This window comes from Mus caroli, unplaced genomic scaffold, assembly GCF_978045245.1.
Source record: "Mus caroli unplaced genomic scaffold, Mus_caroli_1 scaffold_3, whole genome shotgun sequence".
Lineage (NCBI taxonomy): Eukaryota > Metazoa > Chordata > Mammalia > Rodentia > Muridae > Mus > Mus caroli.
Genome location: NW_028227258.1, coordinates 43,308,418 through 43,325,920, shown reverse-complemented (window position 1 = coordinate 43,325,920; position 17,503 = coordinate 43,308,418). Strand labels below are relative to the sequence as shown.

At 42.7% G+C, this 17,503-nt stretch overlaps 1 protein-coding gene across 3 annotated transcripts in view; it reads left to right on the top strand.

Annotated features, from left to right (window-relative positions):
* Frrs1 (ferric chelate reductase 1) overlaps positions 1–17,098 on the top strand; it is a 44,233-nt gene extending 27,135 nt beyond the window's left edge. For 2 of the 3 annotated variants that reach the window (XM_021158834.3, XM_021158835.3), the window contains exons 8-17: positions 3,115–3,213; positions 3,900–4,047; positions 7,513–7,626; positions 8,701–8,816; positions 11,208–11,294; positions 12,955–13,052; positions 13,304–13,362; positions 14,669–14,812; positions 15,288–15,349; positions 15,427–17,098. In XM_021158834.3, coding sequence (XP_021014493.1) covers positions 3,115–3,213; positions 3,900–4,047; positions 7,513–7,626; positions 8,701–8,816; positions 11,208–11,294; positions 12,955–13,052; positions 13,304–13,362; positions 14,669–14,812; positions 15,288–15,349; positions 15,427–15,519 — 1,020 coding nt within the window. In that variant the 3' untranslated portion in view covers positions 15,520–17,098. The remainder of the gene's footprint in view (positions 1–3,114; positions 3,214–3,899; positions 4,048–7,512; positions 7,627–8,700; positions 8,817–11,207; positions 11,295–12,954; positions 13,053–13,303; positions 13,363–14,668; positions 14,813–15,287; positions 15,350–15,426) is intronic. The other variant, XM_085835557.1, reaches the window with a different exon arrangement.
* Positions 17,099–17,503: the final 405 nt, after the last annotated feature.

Below are 17,503 nucleotides of genomic sequence, written 5' to 3'. Positions count from 1 at the left end.
TAGTAGCAAAGCCACAGGTTACCTCACAAACATCTACCAATAAGACAACTTCAACCTCTTCTCTTCAGCGAGACTTTTATGGGAAGCTTTCTACATTTTTATGGAACATAATGTTGTAATCGTGCAAAATATTTCCCTTGCTTTCTCCCTGTAATTACCATCAGAGCTGCGGCTTATTCTTTTGGGTGTTCTCAGCACTAGCAAAATGAATCAAATTTGTTGCCTGAGAAGAATAATGAGGTTGAGTTAAGAGCCAACTGTGACTCTAGAGCAGTAACAAGAAGGCAGCGACCACTTGTCACCGTGACCGTGCTTGTGATGCGAATGGGATGGGATTGGCCATGAAACAACGTCTGGAGATGAGTGCAGGTAGCATTGAAAGGCCTTGTTGGATAAACAACGTAATTTCCTTAAGGTGCATCTCTGTGGCACGGCATTCATTTGTCAGTCAGGTATTTTTTTTATTATATATGACATAGCATGTCCTATTTGTCATCCAAATATAAAAACAACTTATTTTTCTAAGTGTAGCTTAAATTCATGCTGTAATGTAATAGCACATTTCCTCCTACTGGCCACAGTCAAGGGGAGAGGGGAGGATTTTTGTTGTGTTGACTGTGATAGTGGATGCCCCACAGGTACATGAGTTCTTGTACATTGTAGGCAGGATGGCACAAGTGTATTTATCTCTAATTTGAGATATGTGTAATCCCACTTAGAAATCTTACCTATTTCTCTTAGAGTGCTCATCAAAAAGTGTTTATAAAAAGATTTAATTATGCAGGTGCAGTTAGTTTACAGAGAGAGCGTGCTTAATGATTAAAATCAGCTGTACACCTGGTTGCCTAAATAGATAGAAATGGATCATCTTCAGAATATATATTTAAAGTAGTTATTTCTATTTAAGGTTGTTATTTTTAAAACTTTAGTGTACTTTTGAGACAAGGTCACTCTGTAGTGGTTATTACACTTTTTTTTTTTTTTTTTCCTAGACATGGTTTCTCTGTGTAGCCCTGGCTGTCCTGGAACTCACTTTGTAGACCAGGCTGTCCTCGAACTCAGAAATCCGCCTGCCTCTGCCTCCTGAGTGCTGGGATTAAAGGCATGAGCCACCACGTCCGGCGGTTTTCTTCTTTTATTAGATATTTTCTTCATTTACATTTCAAATGCTATCCCAAAAGTCCCCTATACCCTCCCCCTGCCCTGCTCCCCTACCCACTCACTCCCACTTCTTGGTCCTGGCTTTCCCCTGTACTGGGGCATATAAAGTTTGCTAGACCAAGGGGCCTCTCTTTGGGGACACCATCTTTCAAACCCAGTTCCAACCAAAGAGCAACTAGTGCTCTTAACTGCAGAGACACCTCTCTTCTGTGGCATATAGCGACAGTTTTCCCTACTCAACTCAACAAGAATAAGTAGAGCAGCATTTCATCCTAAAGATTTTGGCACATCTGTACTGAGAACAAGACGTACTCTTACCATTACCACAATCCTACCCCGTTGGGAATATTTGATAAAGATACAATAGCTTTCTGTACTACATCGTGTATATCCCATCTTCCCCAACTGCCCAAGACTTAAGTGAACATCTTCCAGTGCATGTGTGTGTCTTGACCTGCTTTGCTGAACAGTTACCTGTGGGAATGGAAAGACTGTAAGAGCCAGAAGAACAGGGAGTTTATCGTGAGATCGTGTCTCTGAGAAATGTTAGAAGCTGTACCCACAAAGTCTCACCAGCCTACCTGCCTAAACCTAACCTGAACAGGGATGGCACCAATGAACATACTAACATAGGAGGGGCAAAGCTCACTGAAGCCTCAGCCCTGAGAGCAGAGCAGACCAAGGTTATCCATATTCAATGGTCGTCCCTGAGAACATACAAGTAACATACTGAGCAGGTTGTATGTATGTACACACACACATATGTAAATGTACATATGTAAAAACAATAAAGAATACAAAAGAAATTAGTAGTTAAAGGGCCTGGTTGACTTAATGGGCTCTAGACAGTGATTTCAGATCAACATCAGATCATTCATTTGTGCTGTTGCTCCAATGTACTTTGAAGTTGCAGCTGTCTTCATAGCCAATCTAAAGAGTAATAACCGAAATTACACATGTCCTACATATATTAGTGAGTGTGAATATGCAGTATTGTAATATATATATTTTGCTAAACTATCAGATATTGCTGCTGCATATCATACATGTTCACCAGATTTAATGTGTCATGGTTGAGATAAAAACACCAGAGTATTTATTTATGAACCAGTCTCTCATATGGTGCTCACGGTTAAGTGAAAAAAAAAAAAGGTAACAAAATGTATTTTCCTATCTGAAAAGGAAGGACATGTCTGACCGCATATGCATGGACGTACTAATGGCGGCATCCATGTGTGGGTGTGAGAACGTGAAAGCACGCTGCGTCTTTTTTTTTTTTTTTTTTTTTTTTGGTTTTTCGAGACAGGGTTTCTCTGTGTAGCCCTGGCTGTCCTGGCACTCACTTTGTAGACCAGGCTGGCCTCGAACTCAGAAATCCGCCTGCCTCTGCCTCCCGAGTGCTGGGATTAAAGGCGTGCGCCACCACGCCCGGCAGGCTGCGTCTTTTTACAGAAAGGAATCTAGCACCTTTCACATGCCAGGCAAGGGCTCTGAAGCTGAGCTGTGCACCACCTCCAGCCTGTCCATTTTGATCTATTATTTTAGTCCCCTTTTATTCTTAATTAATTAATTATCCTTTGAGACAGGGTCTCCTACATAGTCCTGACTGGCCTGGAACTGAGATGTAGAGTAGGCTCGCATAGATCTCAGAAATCTGCTTCTTACTCCCTGCTCTTTTTTTATTTTTTGGGATAGTGCCTTCCTATGTAGCTGTGTCAGCAGGCCTCAAGCTCACAGAGGCCTCAAGCTCGCTCTCTTGCCTCTGCCTTCTGGGTGCTGGGGTTAAAGTTCTGTACCACCACAGCTAGCTAAGATGTTATATTTTTTTAGCCAACAAATAAACAAATGGTTCTCTAGACTTCATAGATCATTTACCGGTGAGTCAATTATGTTTTAAAAGTGTTAAATGCTATTTGGACAGGAACTCCTTAAACTAATGCACCTGATTTTCAGGGTGACGATGACGCTTACTTGTGCATCCGTGAGGACCAGACAGTAGATATACAGCCTTCCTACTTGACAGGGAGAAGTTATCCTGTGATGGACTCCAGGGTAAGTGGGGACATCCTGAGAACCTATCTGGTTGGTCTACCTTCCTGCTCTGTGGCCACCATTGATGGGCTTGTGTGTGGGAGGCTGCAGCCCTGCAGTTAGCCCAGGCAGGCAAGGGCCCGGAAGCAGCGGTCTGCTCAGAACGATTGCCAAGAAACATTCTGGACTTAGAACGCACAAGACAAAGCTCTCTGCTAGGAACCGATCCATTCTTGCTTGCATCACTTAAATCCCTTTTGTTACATCTTACGAAGAAGTGTTTTATGGCTTATTGACGTGCTCAGAGCATTTGCCCTTTTCCAAAAGTATATAGCATGGGTTTTTAAGAAGAGACTTTCTTTGGGCAGTCATGTCAGCATCAGCTGTGCCAGTGGGAAGCATTTTTTTTTTCCATAGCATAATTAATTGGCAAGCAAATGTGCTATGAAGGAGCCATGCCTCTACCTTAATGTCCCAGTGAATGAAGTTTGACAGAGCAGTGACTTCCCTTTATTATGCCACCATGAGCCTAGGATCATCTGGGATCCCTCCCCAGATGTGCACTTCGCACTGACCTCCGGTGTGTTGCTTGCATGCTCCTCCAACCTTAGAGAAAGGAAGGAAGCGGAACAGGCCAGGGCTTTGAGCATGTCTGATTTTTAGCGAATCTTTGGGAAGGGTTGTGAAGCCCCTTTGTATGTTTGTAGGGGACTCTGGAGGACATGGCCTGGAGGCTGGCGGACGGCGTCATACAGTGTTCATTCAGAAGAAACATCACCCTTCCTGAGGCTAAAAACAGATTTGTGTTGAATGAGAGCTACTACATATTCTTCGCAGAAGGCCCGTCTCACGACGGTGAGCGCTTGGGTTAATTCTTCCTTTGCAAGTTGTTGGGCCCCCTCTTCCTTTCTCTTCGCCTTTGCAGATACCATGACAGTTGCTCATTTTAAGGGGTGCAAGGGGTTTCTCTTTGATTTCATGTCACGTTCCTGCCTTTGGTTCTCTGAACACTACACAGAACGTCAGCCAGTCACAAAGCATTGCTTGTCATTTCAATGGCCCCTGCTTTGTACAATGAATTTGGACCAGAACCGTAAGTGCCTTGTAAGAAGTACATATGTCTTTGGGCTTTGCTGAGTTCCTAGGTACAGTGCCTTTGGATTGTTGCAAGAAATAGCAGCTCTAGGGGGACAATCCATCCAATGTGGATCTGGGCTCCTTAGACATGAGCTTCTGCAGGAAGCAGGGAGGACAAGGCAGAGTAATAGCCCTAGCAGCAGATTCACACTAGAAGGCGGTTGTGTCTGGCTGTTCCGCGGCTGTGTCATTTCCTATCTTGCATCTTCTTAAGAAAGATGGAAGGCATGTGATCCCAGTATACTATAGGAATCAGAATGAGTAGTCTTCGCTTTTTCTTTTGTTATGTTTTGAGACAGCGTCTCACTATATAGCCCTGACTGTCCTGAAACTCTTCTCTAGTCTAGGTTGGCCTTGAACTAATAGAGATTCCCCCCATCTCTGCCTACGGAGGGAGTTGATTAAAGGCCTGCACCACCATGTTCAGCCTCATTTTCATTTTCTTAAACAGTATCTTTGCTATTAGCACCTTTGCCACCTTGTTTATTTTTAACACTCACTGTGACACCACTTTTATGTCCAAGCACTTAATTGATTCTAATGACATTTCCTTCCTGATTTCCAGATAACTGATTAAGTTTGTTTCTTTGTTGCTCCAGGCCACAGCACCCCGTGGGAGGGGGAGGGTAAAAGGTTGAGTTTAACAAGTTACTGTGCATCATTGAGAGAAGCCCAGGTGGGAGCGGGAGGCAGGAACTGAAGCAAAGACGGTGGAGGAACACTGCTTACTGGCTTGTTTCCTCTGCCTTGCTCAGCTTGCTCTAGAGGTGGCACCGCCCACAGTGGGCTGGGCCCTACCACATCAATCATTAATCAAGAAAAAGACCCATAGACATGTCCAAAGGCCAATCATATGGTGGCGGTTCCTGAGCTGAGGTTCCTTCTTTATCGGTCACTTCCGATTGTGTTAAGCTGATAAGAACTAACCAGCACAGTTACATTTTGTTGTCTTAACTAATGCACACATTAAATGATCACTTCGATACTTTGTCTTTACGTTGATTGGTTGAATCTGGATGTTTTGAACTGTCTCCTTTGTTAACCATCTCTAGGAAGACTTGTGCTTTTAGTTTTGGTTTCCTAATTGAAACCAACAGCTTAAAAAAAATAGTGTTGTATCTGTCTTGGCTACTTTCCCTATTTTTATTTTTTCATTTTGTTAGACAGTATAACCTGTATCCTTCATGAATTTTTAAAAATTATATTGGACTATATTAGACATATAGTTATTTCAGTTATTGTTATTTTTTGTGTGCGTGCGTGTGTGTGTGTGTGTGTGTGTGTGTGTGTGTGTGCAGATGTACACATTCCGTGGTGCCCTTGTGGAGGTCAGAGGACAACTTCACTGAGTCAGTTCTCTCCTCCAGTGTATCAGATTTGCACTGTAAGCACCTTTACCTGCTGAGACATCTCACAAGCCCTGTCCTGTTGACGTTACTGTGATATAGTCCATTGCTTGATATCTATCATTTGTTTACAACAAAAGTTTATATATTAAGGTCTTTTTTTGTTGTTTGTTTTTAGAGACAGGGTTTCTCTGTGTAGCCCTGGCTGTCCTGGAACTCACTCTGTAGACCAGGCTGGCTTCAAACTCAGAAATCCGCCTGCCTCTGCCTCCCGAGTGCTGGGATTAAGGGCATGTGCCACCACTGCCTGGCTATATTAAGTTTCTTAACTATTTTTGTACTTGCATAGTTTTCTAAAAACATGTTTGTATGTTCTGTAGTTTGTGCTCTCCTAGTGATGGGCATTAGTTTATATTTTTATTTTAAACAACATAGAAATGTAGCTATAAATATTCTTGTGCATATATTTTTGGAAGAGGCAGACAGATTGTAAGATCTGGAGGAGGTGGATGGTGCCAAGGGACCAGTGTCCTTTAGACATGACAGGGCTGATGCAGACATGAACTCACAGAGACTGTGGCAGCATGCACAGGGCCTGCACAGGTTCAAACCAGACAAAGCCTCAGCAAGGAGACGGGGAGGTGGACATGGAGCCCCTGTTTCTAACCAAGAAGCCATTTGCAACTGACGTCTGCTGGGCAAGGGAGAAGAGGCTTTTTCCAGTGCAGTGGCACTTGGTATGTTAGTTAGATGCCAGGGTTTAACAGTTATCCTACCTGTAGAGGGAATACATACACATATATGCACATACACTTGGAATAATCCTATATTATCCCCATTGAATTTTATGTACAAGAAAGAGTAATAAGAGACAAAAATAAGGCTAGACATGGTGGCAGATGCCTTTAACCCCAGCACTAACAAAGCAGAGGTCGGTGGATTTCTATGAGTTCAGGACCAGCCTGGTCTACAGGTGGGCTACATAGTCAGATGCTATCTCAAAAAAAAAAAATCACAAACAATAACAATAAAAAGAAAAAAAGAAAAAAAAGAAAGGAAAAAAGATAATGTTTTCTCATTTTTTCTTTCTTTTTTTTTTTGATTATGGTTTTGAAGATACTGTAGCCTTGGTTCTCCTAGAACTCACTCTGTAGACCAGGCTGACCTTGATCTGCCTGCGGAGTGCTGGGATTAAAGGTTTGCACCACCACCTGCCTGTTAGACTTTTTTTTTTTTTTTTTTTTATGTATGGGCTTTGCCTGTGTGTGAGCCTGTGCACCACATCTGTGCCTGGTACCCTGAGAGGTTTAGAAGAGGATGTCAGATTTCCTGATCCTCTCTTCACCACCGAGCCAACTCTACAGGCCTGTCCTTATGTCACTGTTATTCAACATTCTGATTTGTCACTCAAACCCAGCCTGATCCCAAATCCCATATCATCACCATGCCTTTTGTAGTTGCCTGCTATTTCCTTCCCAGGCCCAGGATGTGCTAGCATCTCCTAGCATTTTAGGATGCAGGCATGGTTAAAGGCTTGTAGCTTTAAAATACACCTGTCCATGTCTGAGAACCATACCAGGTATTTTTAGTGACTCACCACCGGATATTGTTTTGATACTGTTTAGCCTGCTCATAGCCCACACTGTGTCTCGGCACTGAAACTCTTCCACTCCCAGCCCTTGTTTTGATTCATCTCGCTGTCGGCTAAATTATCTCTTTAATTTTCAGGAAGGCAGCGTGCTCTCATGTATATCACTACGTTGCGTTTACATGTGAGTGCTGGCTATTCCGATTTGTTTATTTTCATTACCGTGAGACGGTTTCTTTCCTCTCTCAGGCCGAATATTTAGGCACTCTCAGCAACCTTTGATAACCTATGAAAAATTCAACGTAACAGGCACTCCAAAGAGCGTAGGAGGGTCCCGCTCCTCACCCCTTTTGAAGGCACATGGTAAGTTAACGGAGCATCGTTACTGTATTTTGTAGAATACTCTAACCAATGAGCAGGCATTGGCTGGATAAGGAGTGGTGGCAGGCGTCACTTAGCAAAACTTCATGACTCTTACAGTTACAGATGAACATTTTCAGGTAGGTCGCCTGTGTGAATGTTCGCAAGTTTTTATTTCCCCTTTTTATTAAAAGGGGAAAGGAAATTTAGTTCAGTGGTATTAAACCAACAGTGGGAAATTTAAATTCATCCATCTCTAGTTTAAAGCATTGCTCTAGTTATTCTTAGCACCGGCTAGGGTTGTGTGTTAGCGGATTAATTTGACATTTATAAATTCTTCATTTTTGATTTTTTTTATTAATAAACGCCAATTACAAAGTGGCCTGTGGTTTCCGTTGTTCCGTTGTAACGGTAGTTCAGATGACAGATGTGGTCTCATTCTTGGAGCCTGATGACATGTCAGTATTTGGGCCTAGGATTTAGTCATTGCCGTTATTAGGTTATTGGCATTGGGGTGGGGAGTGTCGCCAAGCTGGGAGAGTAGCTGCTTGGACAAAAGGCTCTCATATTCTCTGGGTCTACCCACTTGCAAAATGCCCTGGCTTATTGTTGAAAAGGCAGGATTTAAAAGTAGGTAAAAACATTAACCTCTTGGGGATTTTTTTTTTTTTTACCATTTCTCTTTACATTCTCCATTCATCTCCATGGTGGTGGCTTCCCATGGTTTCGTCACAGCTCACCTTGAAAGCCACTTCCCTGTCTTCTGCTCCTGCTGTTCCTCCTTCCCTTCCAAATGGGAGTAGGGATAAAGACCCATTAGACTGTGGCAAAGACAGTTTGACTAATACGTGTAAAGCACTCGGGGTGCCTGGTACCTGCTAGGGACTGTGCCCTGGCTGGTTGGTAGTATAATAAGACCTATGCTATATAGTGGATTTTTAAGATGGGGGCATGGGATCATATGTCTATCACTTTAATGTCCTTTGCTGGCTGTTCATATTTTCGGATCGCTGCCTTGACCACGGATGTGCAGCATCCACTGTGTCACGGGCACCACTGCATCTCTCCCTCCTGCAGGTGCCTTAATGTTTGTGGCATGGATGACCATGGTCAGCATTGGAGTCCTGGTTGCCCGGTTCTTCAGATCTGTTTGGTCGAAAGCTTTCTTCCTCAGGGAAGCAGCTTGGTTTCAGGTAGGTGGCCGAAAGGCTGGAAGCAATCTCCATCTTATTCAGTCATCGCAACGTGAAGTTTTGGAGCTTTTGATTTTTATATTACGTATCTGCTGTGTGTGTGTCTATGCATGTGTGCCTGTGTGCCTTGAGTGTGCACATAACATTTCTGTGTGTGTGTGTGCCTGCCTGCATGTCGTGCGTGTGCACATAGTGTTTGTGTGGAAGTCAGAGGACAATTTTTGGGAGTTTTCCTCTACCACATGGTTTTTAGGGTCAAACTCAGGTCACCGTGCTTCCCAGCAAACCCGTTTAGCCACTAAGTCATATTGCTGGCCCACGTGCGTTTGTCTTTTTCTTTTCCCAATTACAGCTATTGTAGGTCTTAGACCCTCTCTCCCCTTAGCCTCCTAACCAACTGACAGCTGATGCAGGATAACTTACGAGAGTGTGGCTTTCGAGGAGTGGGCTGAATCGGGGAACATGTCAGGGCCAAATGATCAATCCTTCCTTATTCCGAGGTTTGTAGTGTGAGATGCTGGGAAAGATGCAGCCGGTGCACTAAGTGATTTTGTGTCAAGGGGGGGCTGGAAAACAGAAGAAAAACCATGGTGGTGCTCTCTGCATGTCTGTCCTCTGCTCGGTGTGCCTGTGAGAACTGGACTCTCCCCATTTAACAGTCAAGATCAGCTGATCATGTGTGGGGGTGGAAACTGGAAGAACTCTTTTCCACTGAGCCTTCCCGTGGATGGGAGGACGGGGTCCAATGGAACACAGTGAGGCTCAACAAGAACCTTTCACAAGGTTCAGTCTTATCTTCATGGGCTGCAGATTATGGGTATTTGTATATGTTCTGAGCCATCAGTGAGTATGTGCCATGAGAGTGCAGATGCCTGGGTCTAGGGAAACTGGAGGACTTGTAGCTTTTGAGGTTCCTCTTATCTTACTTCATTTCTCTTCTTGGTTATCAGAATAAATACACATAATTTTATTATTTTTTCATATGGATGTTTTGCTTGCATATAAGTCTGCATCACGTGTGTGTGTATATGTGTGTGTGTGTGAAGAGGCCAGAAGGGGGCATCAGATCCCTTAGAACTGGGTTTTAGACAGTTGTGAGCCATTATGTGGGTGCTGGGAATTGAACCTGGGTCCTCTGCAAGAACAGCCAGTACTTGTAAGCATGAAGTCATCGCTCTGTCCCCTTATTCTCTTTTTTGCTATGTGTCCTGCATCTGTCTGTGCCTGCCTGTGAGCTCTCTCATGGTTCCTTCTCACTTGTTCCTTCTCCCTCCTCTTCTGGTCTGCTCCAAAGATTTTGCAGCTGGAAGACCACGTCACTCCAGCTTTACTTTTAAAATTATTTGTTTATTTGCGTGTGTTATGTGTGTATGTGGGTGCAAGTGTGCACACATGGTCGTGATGTGTGTGTGTGTGTGTGTCGTGCCGTAGTGAGCTTGGGGAGGTCCGAGGACACTTTTGTGGAATTGATGCTCTCATTAAAAAGCAAGTGGGTTTTGCATGTGAGATAGCCTTTCTGCTGCTGCGAGGATACAGACCCTACTAGGAATGGAATCTACATCATCAGGCTTGCGAAGCCATCTTTTCCTTCTTATCTTCTTCTTCTTCTTCTTCTTCTTCTTCTTCTTCTTCTTCTTCTTCTTCTTCTTCTTCTTCTTCTTCTTCTATTTTTTAAAAGATTTATTATTTGTTTATTTATTTTTATGTATACAAGTATACTGTAGCTGTACTGATGGTTGTGAGCCATCATGTGGTTGCTGGGATTTGAACTCAGGACCTTCAGAAGAGCAGTCAGTGCTCTTAACTGCTGAGCCATATCTCCATGATAGATATAGTGACATTCACACATTCACAGAAACTTAAAGAGTTACTCTCTACTATCCTATATACCATATAGGGTAACTTTTTCCTAGAATGATTTTTGACTCACACCAGTTGTCCAATACATAACGGTGCCCATTTTCACTCCTAATACCCTCCTGATTTTCCACAAAGAATTATATGTTCCAATATAGTTTTCATTTATTTTCTTTGACTATACCACAAGCCTTGCAGGATACAGTGTCTTTGGTTTCTGTCCCTCTGCACACGGCACAGCACAGTACTCTGCATGGTGACAGAGTTAAATACCTGCCTTTGGAAGGAAGAAACGGTCTCAGCACGTATGTGAGATATGCGTTCCTGCCTCTGTGAGTAGGCAAAGCCTTAGTGAGTGCTTTTGAACAATGAGGTGGCAGCTTGGAGTTTTCTTTGGCTTAACAGATTATAACATTTTATCTTGACTCTTTTGATGTAAGTTGAATGTGTCCTGTCAGTGACTCTCCCACGGTTGCCCTGCTGTGACAGCGGCCGTCTTTGCACCATCTTCTTACCTGCCCGTTCCTCCTGCAGGTGCATCGGATGCTCATGGTAGCTACCTCCTTGCTCACCTGCGTTGCTTTTGTTTTGCCGTTTGTGTACCGCGGAGGCTGGAGTTGGGTAAGTATGCCTTCAATGGATGTTTCCCTGTCAATCTGCTTTGATGTCAAAGCAATTGCTGTTTTACCCTCAGAGGTGGATAATGAGACATTTCTGTTTGCATCCTTCCTTTTCTCCCTGTTTTTGAGTTATGTGATGACTTCGCCTGGTTGGGGATCGGGATGTGGTGTGTGTGTGTGTGTGTGTATGTGTGGTGTGTGTGTGTATGTGTGTGTGTATGTGTATGTGTGGTGTGTATGTGTATGTGAGGGAGGCTATGAATAACAGATTACGTGGTACTGAAATGTAGTTTTAGGCTGCGTCACATTTTACGCATTTCGTTAGTATATTTTTCTTATAGAATGTTGAATATATGTTGAAAAGTATGATGTCTAAGATGTTGTTGTTGTTGTTTTAGTGGTGTGTATCTGTATGTGTGTGGATCTGTGTAACTCATGCAAGCATATGGTGTGAGCTGCCTGATGTGGGTGCTGGGAACTGGACCGGGGACCTCTGGGAGAGCAGTAAACACTTTTAACTGCTGTGCCATCTCTCCAGCCCAAGTGTGATGCCTAAGAAACATGATCAGTTAAATCTCTTAGGATGATGATTAAGCTAATAGACATTGCATCTCTACTATATGACCAGTTGTGCTAAGTGCCTTATATATACTATTATTAATAAACTCGTTATACTCCACTTCCCCCTCCTTCCCATTCTTTCCTTTGTCTCTTCCCATGTCTCCTCCCTCTAATGCTACAAGTTTTCTTTCACCGCGCAAATTCATAGTCTCTTTTTTTATGATTATTATTCTCTCCTCCTTCTCTCTCCCCCAACACCACACCATACACACCACGCACACACACACACACAAACACACCACGCACACACATACACACAAACACACCACACACACACACACACATATATACCACACACACACAACCACACATACACACACACACCACATGCACCACACACACACATACATACACACACACCACACATACACACACACACACACACACATACACACACACCACACACACACATACACACACACATACATACACAACACATATACATATACGTATACGTATACGTATACATATACACACACACATACACACATATACACACCACACATACACACACATACACACACATACACACACACCACACATACACATACACACACACACACACACACACACACACACCCCACATGTACCACACACACACACACACACACTATACACCACAGACAAAAATAAGCATCTCCTGCTGTGTCCTTTAGTATTGCTTGTGCGTGTGTGACTTTAGGGCTGACACTTTATATGGGATAACCAGTTGGGGACTCATCCCCGGGAGATGCTAATTCTCCCTCTCTCTGCAGTCATATTTGTCTGTAGTTTTTGCCTAGGGATGGGACTTCATGACATTTCCTGTGTTAGCATGCCTATTGGTGGTGGTGGTCAAGTCTTTGGGAGGCAGCCATATTACCGAGGCATTTGTGGCACAGTTTCTGTGCCATTTCTAGAACACATGATCTCACAGCAGACTTCCTGTCCCTCTGGCTCTTACTAACATGCCATACCCTTATCTGCAATGTATGTGGTTTTACATTTGGTTTAAATTGACAGGGAAGACTGTGACTATTTTAGTGATGCCCTTTGTTTAGCGCGCAGGCTACCACCCGTACCTCGGTTGTACAGTGATGACCTTAGCTGTCCTTCAGCCTCTGCTGGCAACCTTCAGACCACCTTTACACGACCCAAGGTATGGCCGGCTCATGCATGTAAACACCCTTACTGTGGGTCATTAGATAGGCACTGCTTCTTTTGCAACGTAGAGATACTTGGCATTTTGTAGGATGTAGTGATTGACTGTATTTACATTTATGGACTTTAAAATGGGTTTCAGATATCCAGTTCCCCGACAATAGGAGACTTGCATGCTTCTTGCTCTCTTGGGGATCAGTTATTATTCCATCGCATTAAAGACTACTGCCCGGCTCTTTATTTTGGTAGGAGGCAAGTGTTTAACTGGACTCACTGGAGTGTGGGGACAGCCGCTAGAATAATAGCAGGTAAGACACTTCAGTGCCACTTACTCATATATAATTGCTGGCTGTTTACATGGCAAGTTGTAATTTGGCTTAAATGATTTTAGATGCATTAGTAATTGGGGTAATTGGCTGTTGAGGAGAAAATCAGCCTGAAACATTGAAATCCAGAAAGTAATTTCTACAAGTAACTATTTAAGTCATTATTTAAGCTTAAAGTTTAAAAAAAGAAAATGACTTTCTAACTGCTCCAGCCCCCCACCCCCTCCTTCCCATTTTCTCACATTTGCCTTTGCAAACAAATTAGGTTCTGATAAGGACCAAATGCTCACACGGGGCAAGCACAGGTCCCTTGGGTTGAGACCAATGAAATGAGCTGCGTACAAGCTCTCAATCTCAGGCCATTCCCTACTGTTTGTTCTTGCAGGATTGGTGGTTCCAGAGACTGCATCCCCACGCCTCTTTATAGTTTTTATTTTGAGACAGGGTCTCACCAGTTTGTCAGGTCTAGCCTTGACCTTACTCTGTAGCTCACACAGTCCTTGAACTTGTGGTCCTCCTGCTTCAGCTTCCCAAACAGCTGGGTATAGAAGCCCGCGCCAGCCACATCTTGTACTCGATCCCTGGGGAGGCACCCGTCACCTGTACATTTCTGTGGCTTGTAGGACGACCCGGGGGGCCAGTGGTGAGGTCAGCACCCGGTTTTTTTCATTCCTCCCTTTTTGTTATTGCACTCACATTTCTGGAAAGGCTAGTTAGGTACCGTTGTTATTGGTACTGGGTATCGGACCCAGTGCTTTGCGCTGGCTGACTAGTGCTCGACCCCTGAACTACAATCCTTAGCTTGTGCGAACTTTCTTAGCAACTGATAGAACACAATGTTCTCTTTTGTCTTCTGAAGTCTTACAATAAAGACCAAATAATCTTAGCCCTAAAGATTTATTTTTTCATAAATGTTTAACGTATATCGTAAATTAAACATTAAATATATTAAACATTATAGATTAAAGATATATTAAACATAATATATACATGTATATGTATAGGTATATGTATATACACATTTATATACATGAATGTATACATATATACTTATATATACCTATATATTACACACATATAGTCCATATTAAACATATATATTAAACATTAAATATATATTTTTATATGTAAATTTACACATAAATATATATATATATATATATATATATATATATATATATATACATATGCCTCCCACTGCCTGGCTATTTAAGGTATTTTAATTGATGTAATTACACAATTATTACTTTTACTGGGCACTAAGTTTGTATTTTTTCTTTCTACACAGTGGCAGCAATGTTCCTAGGAATGGATTTGCCAGGACTGAATCTTCCCAGTCCACAGAAGACCTACGCAATGATGGGGTTTGTGGTCTGGCACATCGGGACTGAGGTCATTCTGGAGATACATGCTTACCGGCTCTCTAGAAAAGGTAGCCTGCTTGGGAAGTACTGCTGGGAGGCTGGAGAGGTGGTGTGGGTGGTACAAGCACAACGATCTGAGTTTGAATCTCCAGCATCCACATAATGAGCCAGGCATAGCCATACGTGTCAGTAACCTGTGCTGTGTGGGAAGGGATTCAGGAAGGTTGCTGGGATCTTCTGGCTGCCAGCCCGGCTTGAAGTTCAGTGAGAGTCCATGACTGAAGGAAATAATAAGACAGAGTCCCTATGTGTGCTTGTGAGCTTGCACATGGCACAAGGGCAAACACACGCATTACACACCCACATGTGCATATGCACACACATGCCCCCAAGGTTCAGAAAGTTTGCAACATTTAGTAGCTTGAAATGGCCAAATCTATATCCTACAAGATTGGGGAGTGACAGGCCTCAGGTTTAATCTTGTTTTTGTGACAAGTTTATTTGCATGTCACCTTTCTTATAACCACACATTGTTCTTGACAGTTGAAATACTGGACAACGATAGGATCCAGATCCTTCAGTCACTAACTGTTGCAGAAGCAGAGGTGAGATTCTCTTCTCTTGTTTATTGACACAGACATTAATGACGGTGCTTTTGACTAAATCTCAGTTTTTATTTCAGGGTCATGTTTTTAAGAAGGTGGTGTTGGCCGTTTACATATGTGGGAATGTGACTTTTCTCTCGATATTCTTATCTGCAATCAACCACGTATGAGCACAAAAAGACTTTTATTTTTTATTTTTTGTGGGCCTGGGTCATGATGATCATTAAAATGAGGAGAGACCTGAAGCTTGTACCGACCACCTGCAGCACACACTAAGTCAGAATTCCCATGGGCATCGCTATCGAGGAATGCTGAAGTCTGGGTTTCCTAGCTCACATTCAAGTGGGCTAAGTAACCTGGGCCTTTATGTGTAATTCTGCATCCTGAAGGGAACATTGTACCTGAGATGACATGACTCTCAGCATCTCATGCCAGATTTAAAACTGTAAACTGGAATGGGTAGCAGATGAAGACAATTATCTCAGGCAATTATCTCAGGGAAAAAAAAGAAAAAGAAAAAAAAAAAAAGAAAGAAAAGAAAAAAGAAAAAAAAATGGAGATTGTGTCTTTGGGAATGAGACAGGTTTGGTGTAGCCCAGGCTGACCTCTAACCAGCTGTATAACCAAAGATAACCCTGAACCTCTGATCTGCCTGCCTCTGTTTCCTGGGTGGCTTACAGGTGTGCATCACTATATCTGGTTTTAAGGGAACTGTAATTTTCATGACGATGCTGCTATGGTACTTTAAAGACTACATTTATGCACACACACACACACACACACACACACACACACACACACACACCCCAAACAAATAAAACCTACAAGAAAAAAACTAAACATGTTTTCCGACCACCAGTTAGGAGATTTTCTCTCTCCTTTGTGTTCAGTATTTCTGTCTAAAGGTAGCTGTTGATTTATTCAGTGGGCATTTCGTTAACATGTAGTTATATTATGGATACTATATTTCCTTTAGCAGTTAAATGCAGGTAGGTGCTCCTGATTAGAGATCTCATTTATTTTTCCTTTGTGGAGCTGAAACGACATCTTATGTCCTGTTTCAGCTGTGAGATCAGTCCTTAGAGGAGCTAGAACAAAGCTGCGAATCTCTTAGTTGTTAAACCCTCACCCTTGTGAACGGATCCAGCAAGTGTTCTTGTCTCTTGAAGATAGACTAACATGGATGGGTTCCTTTGGAAGGCATCCCTGGTGCTCTAGTGACAGCACAGGCTGTGTGTTTCCTCCTACTGTCATTTTCTATCTCTGCTGTGAGGACTTACAGCCAGTGGGTGGCGCTGTAATACCGGAGGACTCATTTGTTCTGTTGCCACTAAGTGTTTTTATTATGGGACTATTTCCTTACACCTACGCTCTGGATTCTCTCTCTCTCTCTCTCTCTCTCTCTCTCTCTCTCTCTCTCTCTCTCTCTCTCTCTCTCTCTCTCTCTCTCTCGGGGTAATAGGTGCTAGAAACTTTCTGACTTAACTTTTGTTTTCTTTGATTATTTATAATGACTGTTTGATATTTTCTTTTATATTTTTCTGACCCTGCTGCAAATGAAGATAATTTTCTTAGGCAAAGGAAACAAGTAAAATAATTGGGAGAACATATTTTACTTTTCAGATACTCTTTCAGCTGATGATATCATTTCTGCTTGGCCCCAGAACCCTATCTTCATCTCTGAGTAATGACCCCACCTCCATGCTTTTGTTTCTAACCAATAAAGTGAAAACGTTCTGATTTTCTCTACATAGATCTTAGCTAAAAATAGCATAGGGTTCAGGTAGGAATTTCCTATGCTCATGGTCAATGAATGGCACATTACGGTTTATACTATCCCTTGAGAACGTCTTTATTTCAAAAGAAAAAGGCCTGGAGTTGTGGCTCAGTGTCGCCGTGCTTGAGCAGAGTGTGTGAAGCCATGCCTCCATCCTCGCACTGACACAGCAACAATATAAATCTATATGAAAAAAATTTCTTTCAGTTTTCCATTGTAAGCCACTAAAGGCTAAAACATATGTCTTAATCAGTCCTGTTCAATAACAGACAAGGAAAAATTCTTTTCAGGAAAGGGTTTCCACCTTTTTTGCTAAGGTTTGCTTAGGTTCAGTTTGCAGATAGGTGAACTTGCTGGACTTCTGATGCCAAGGGCAA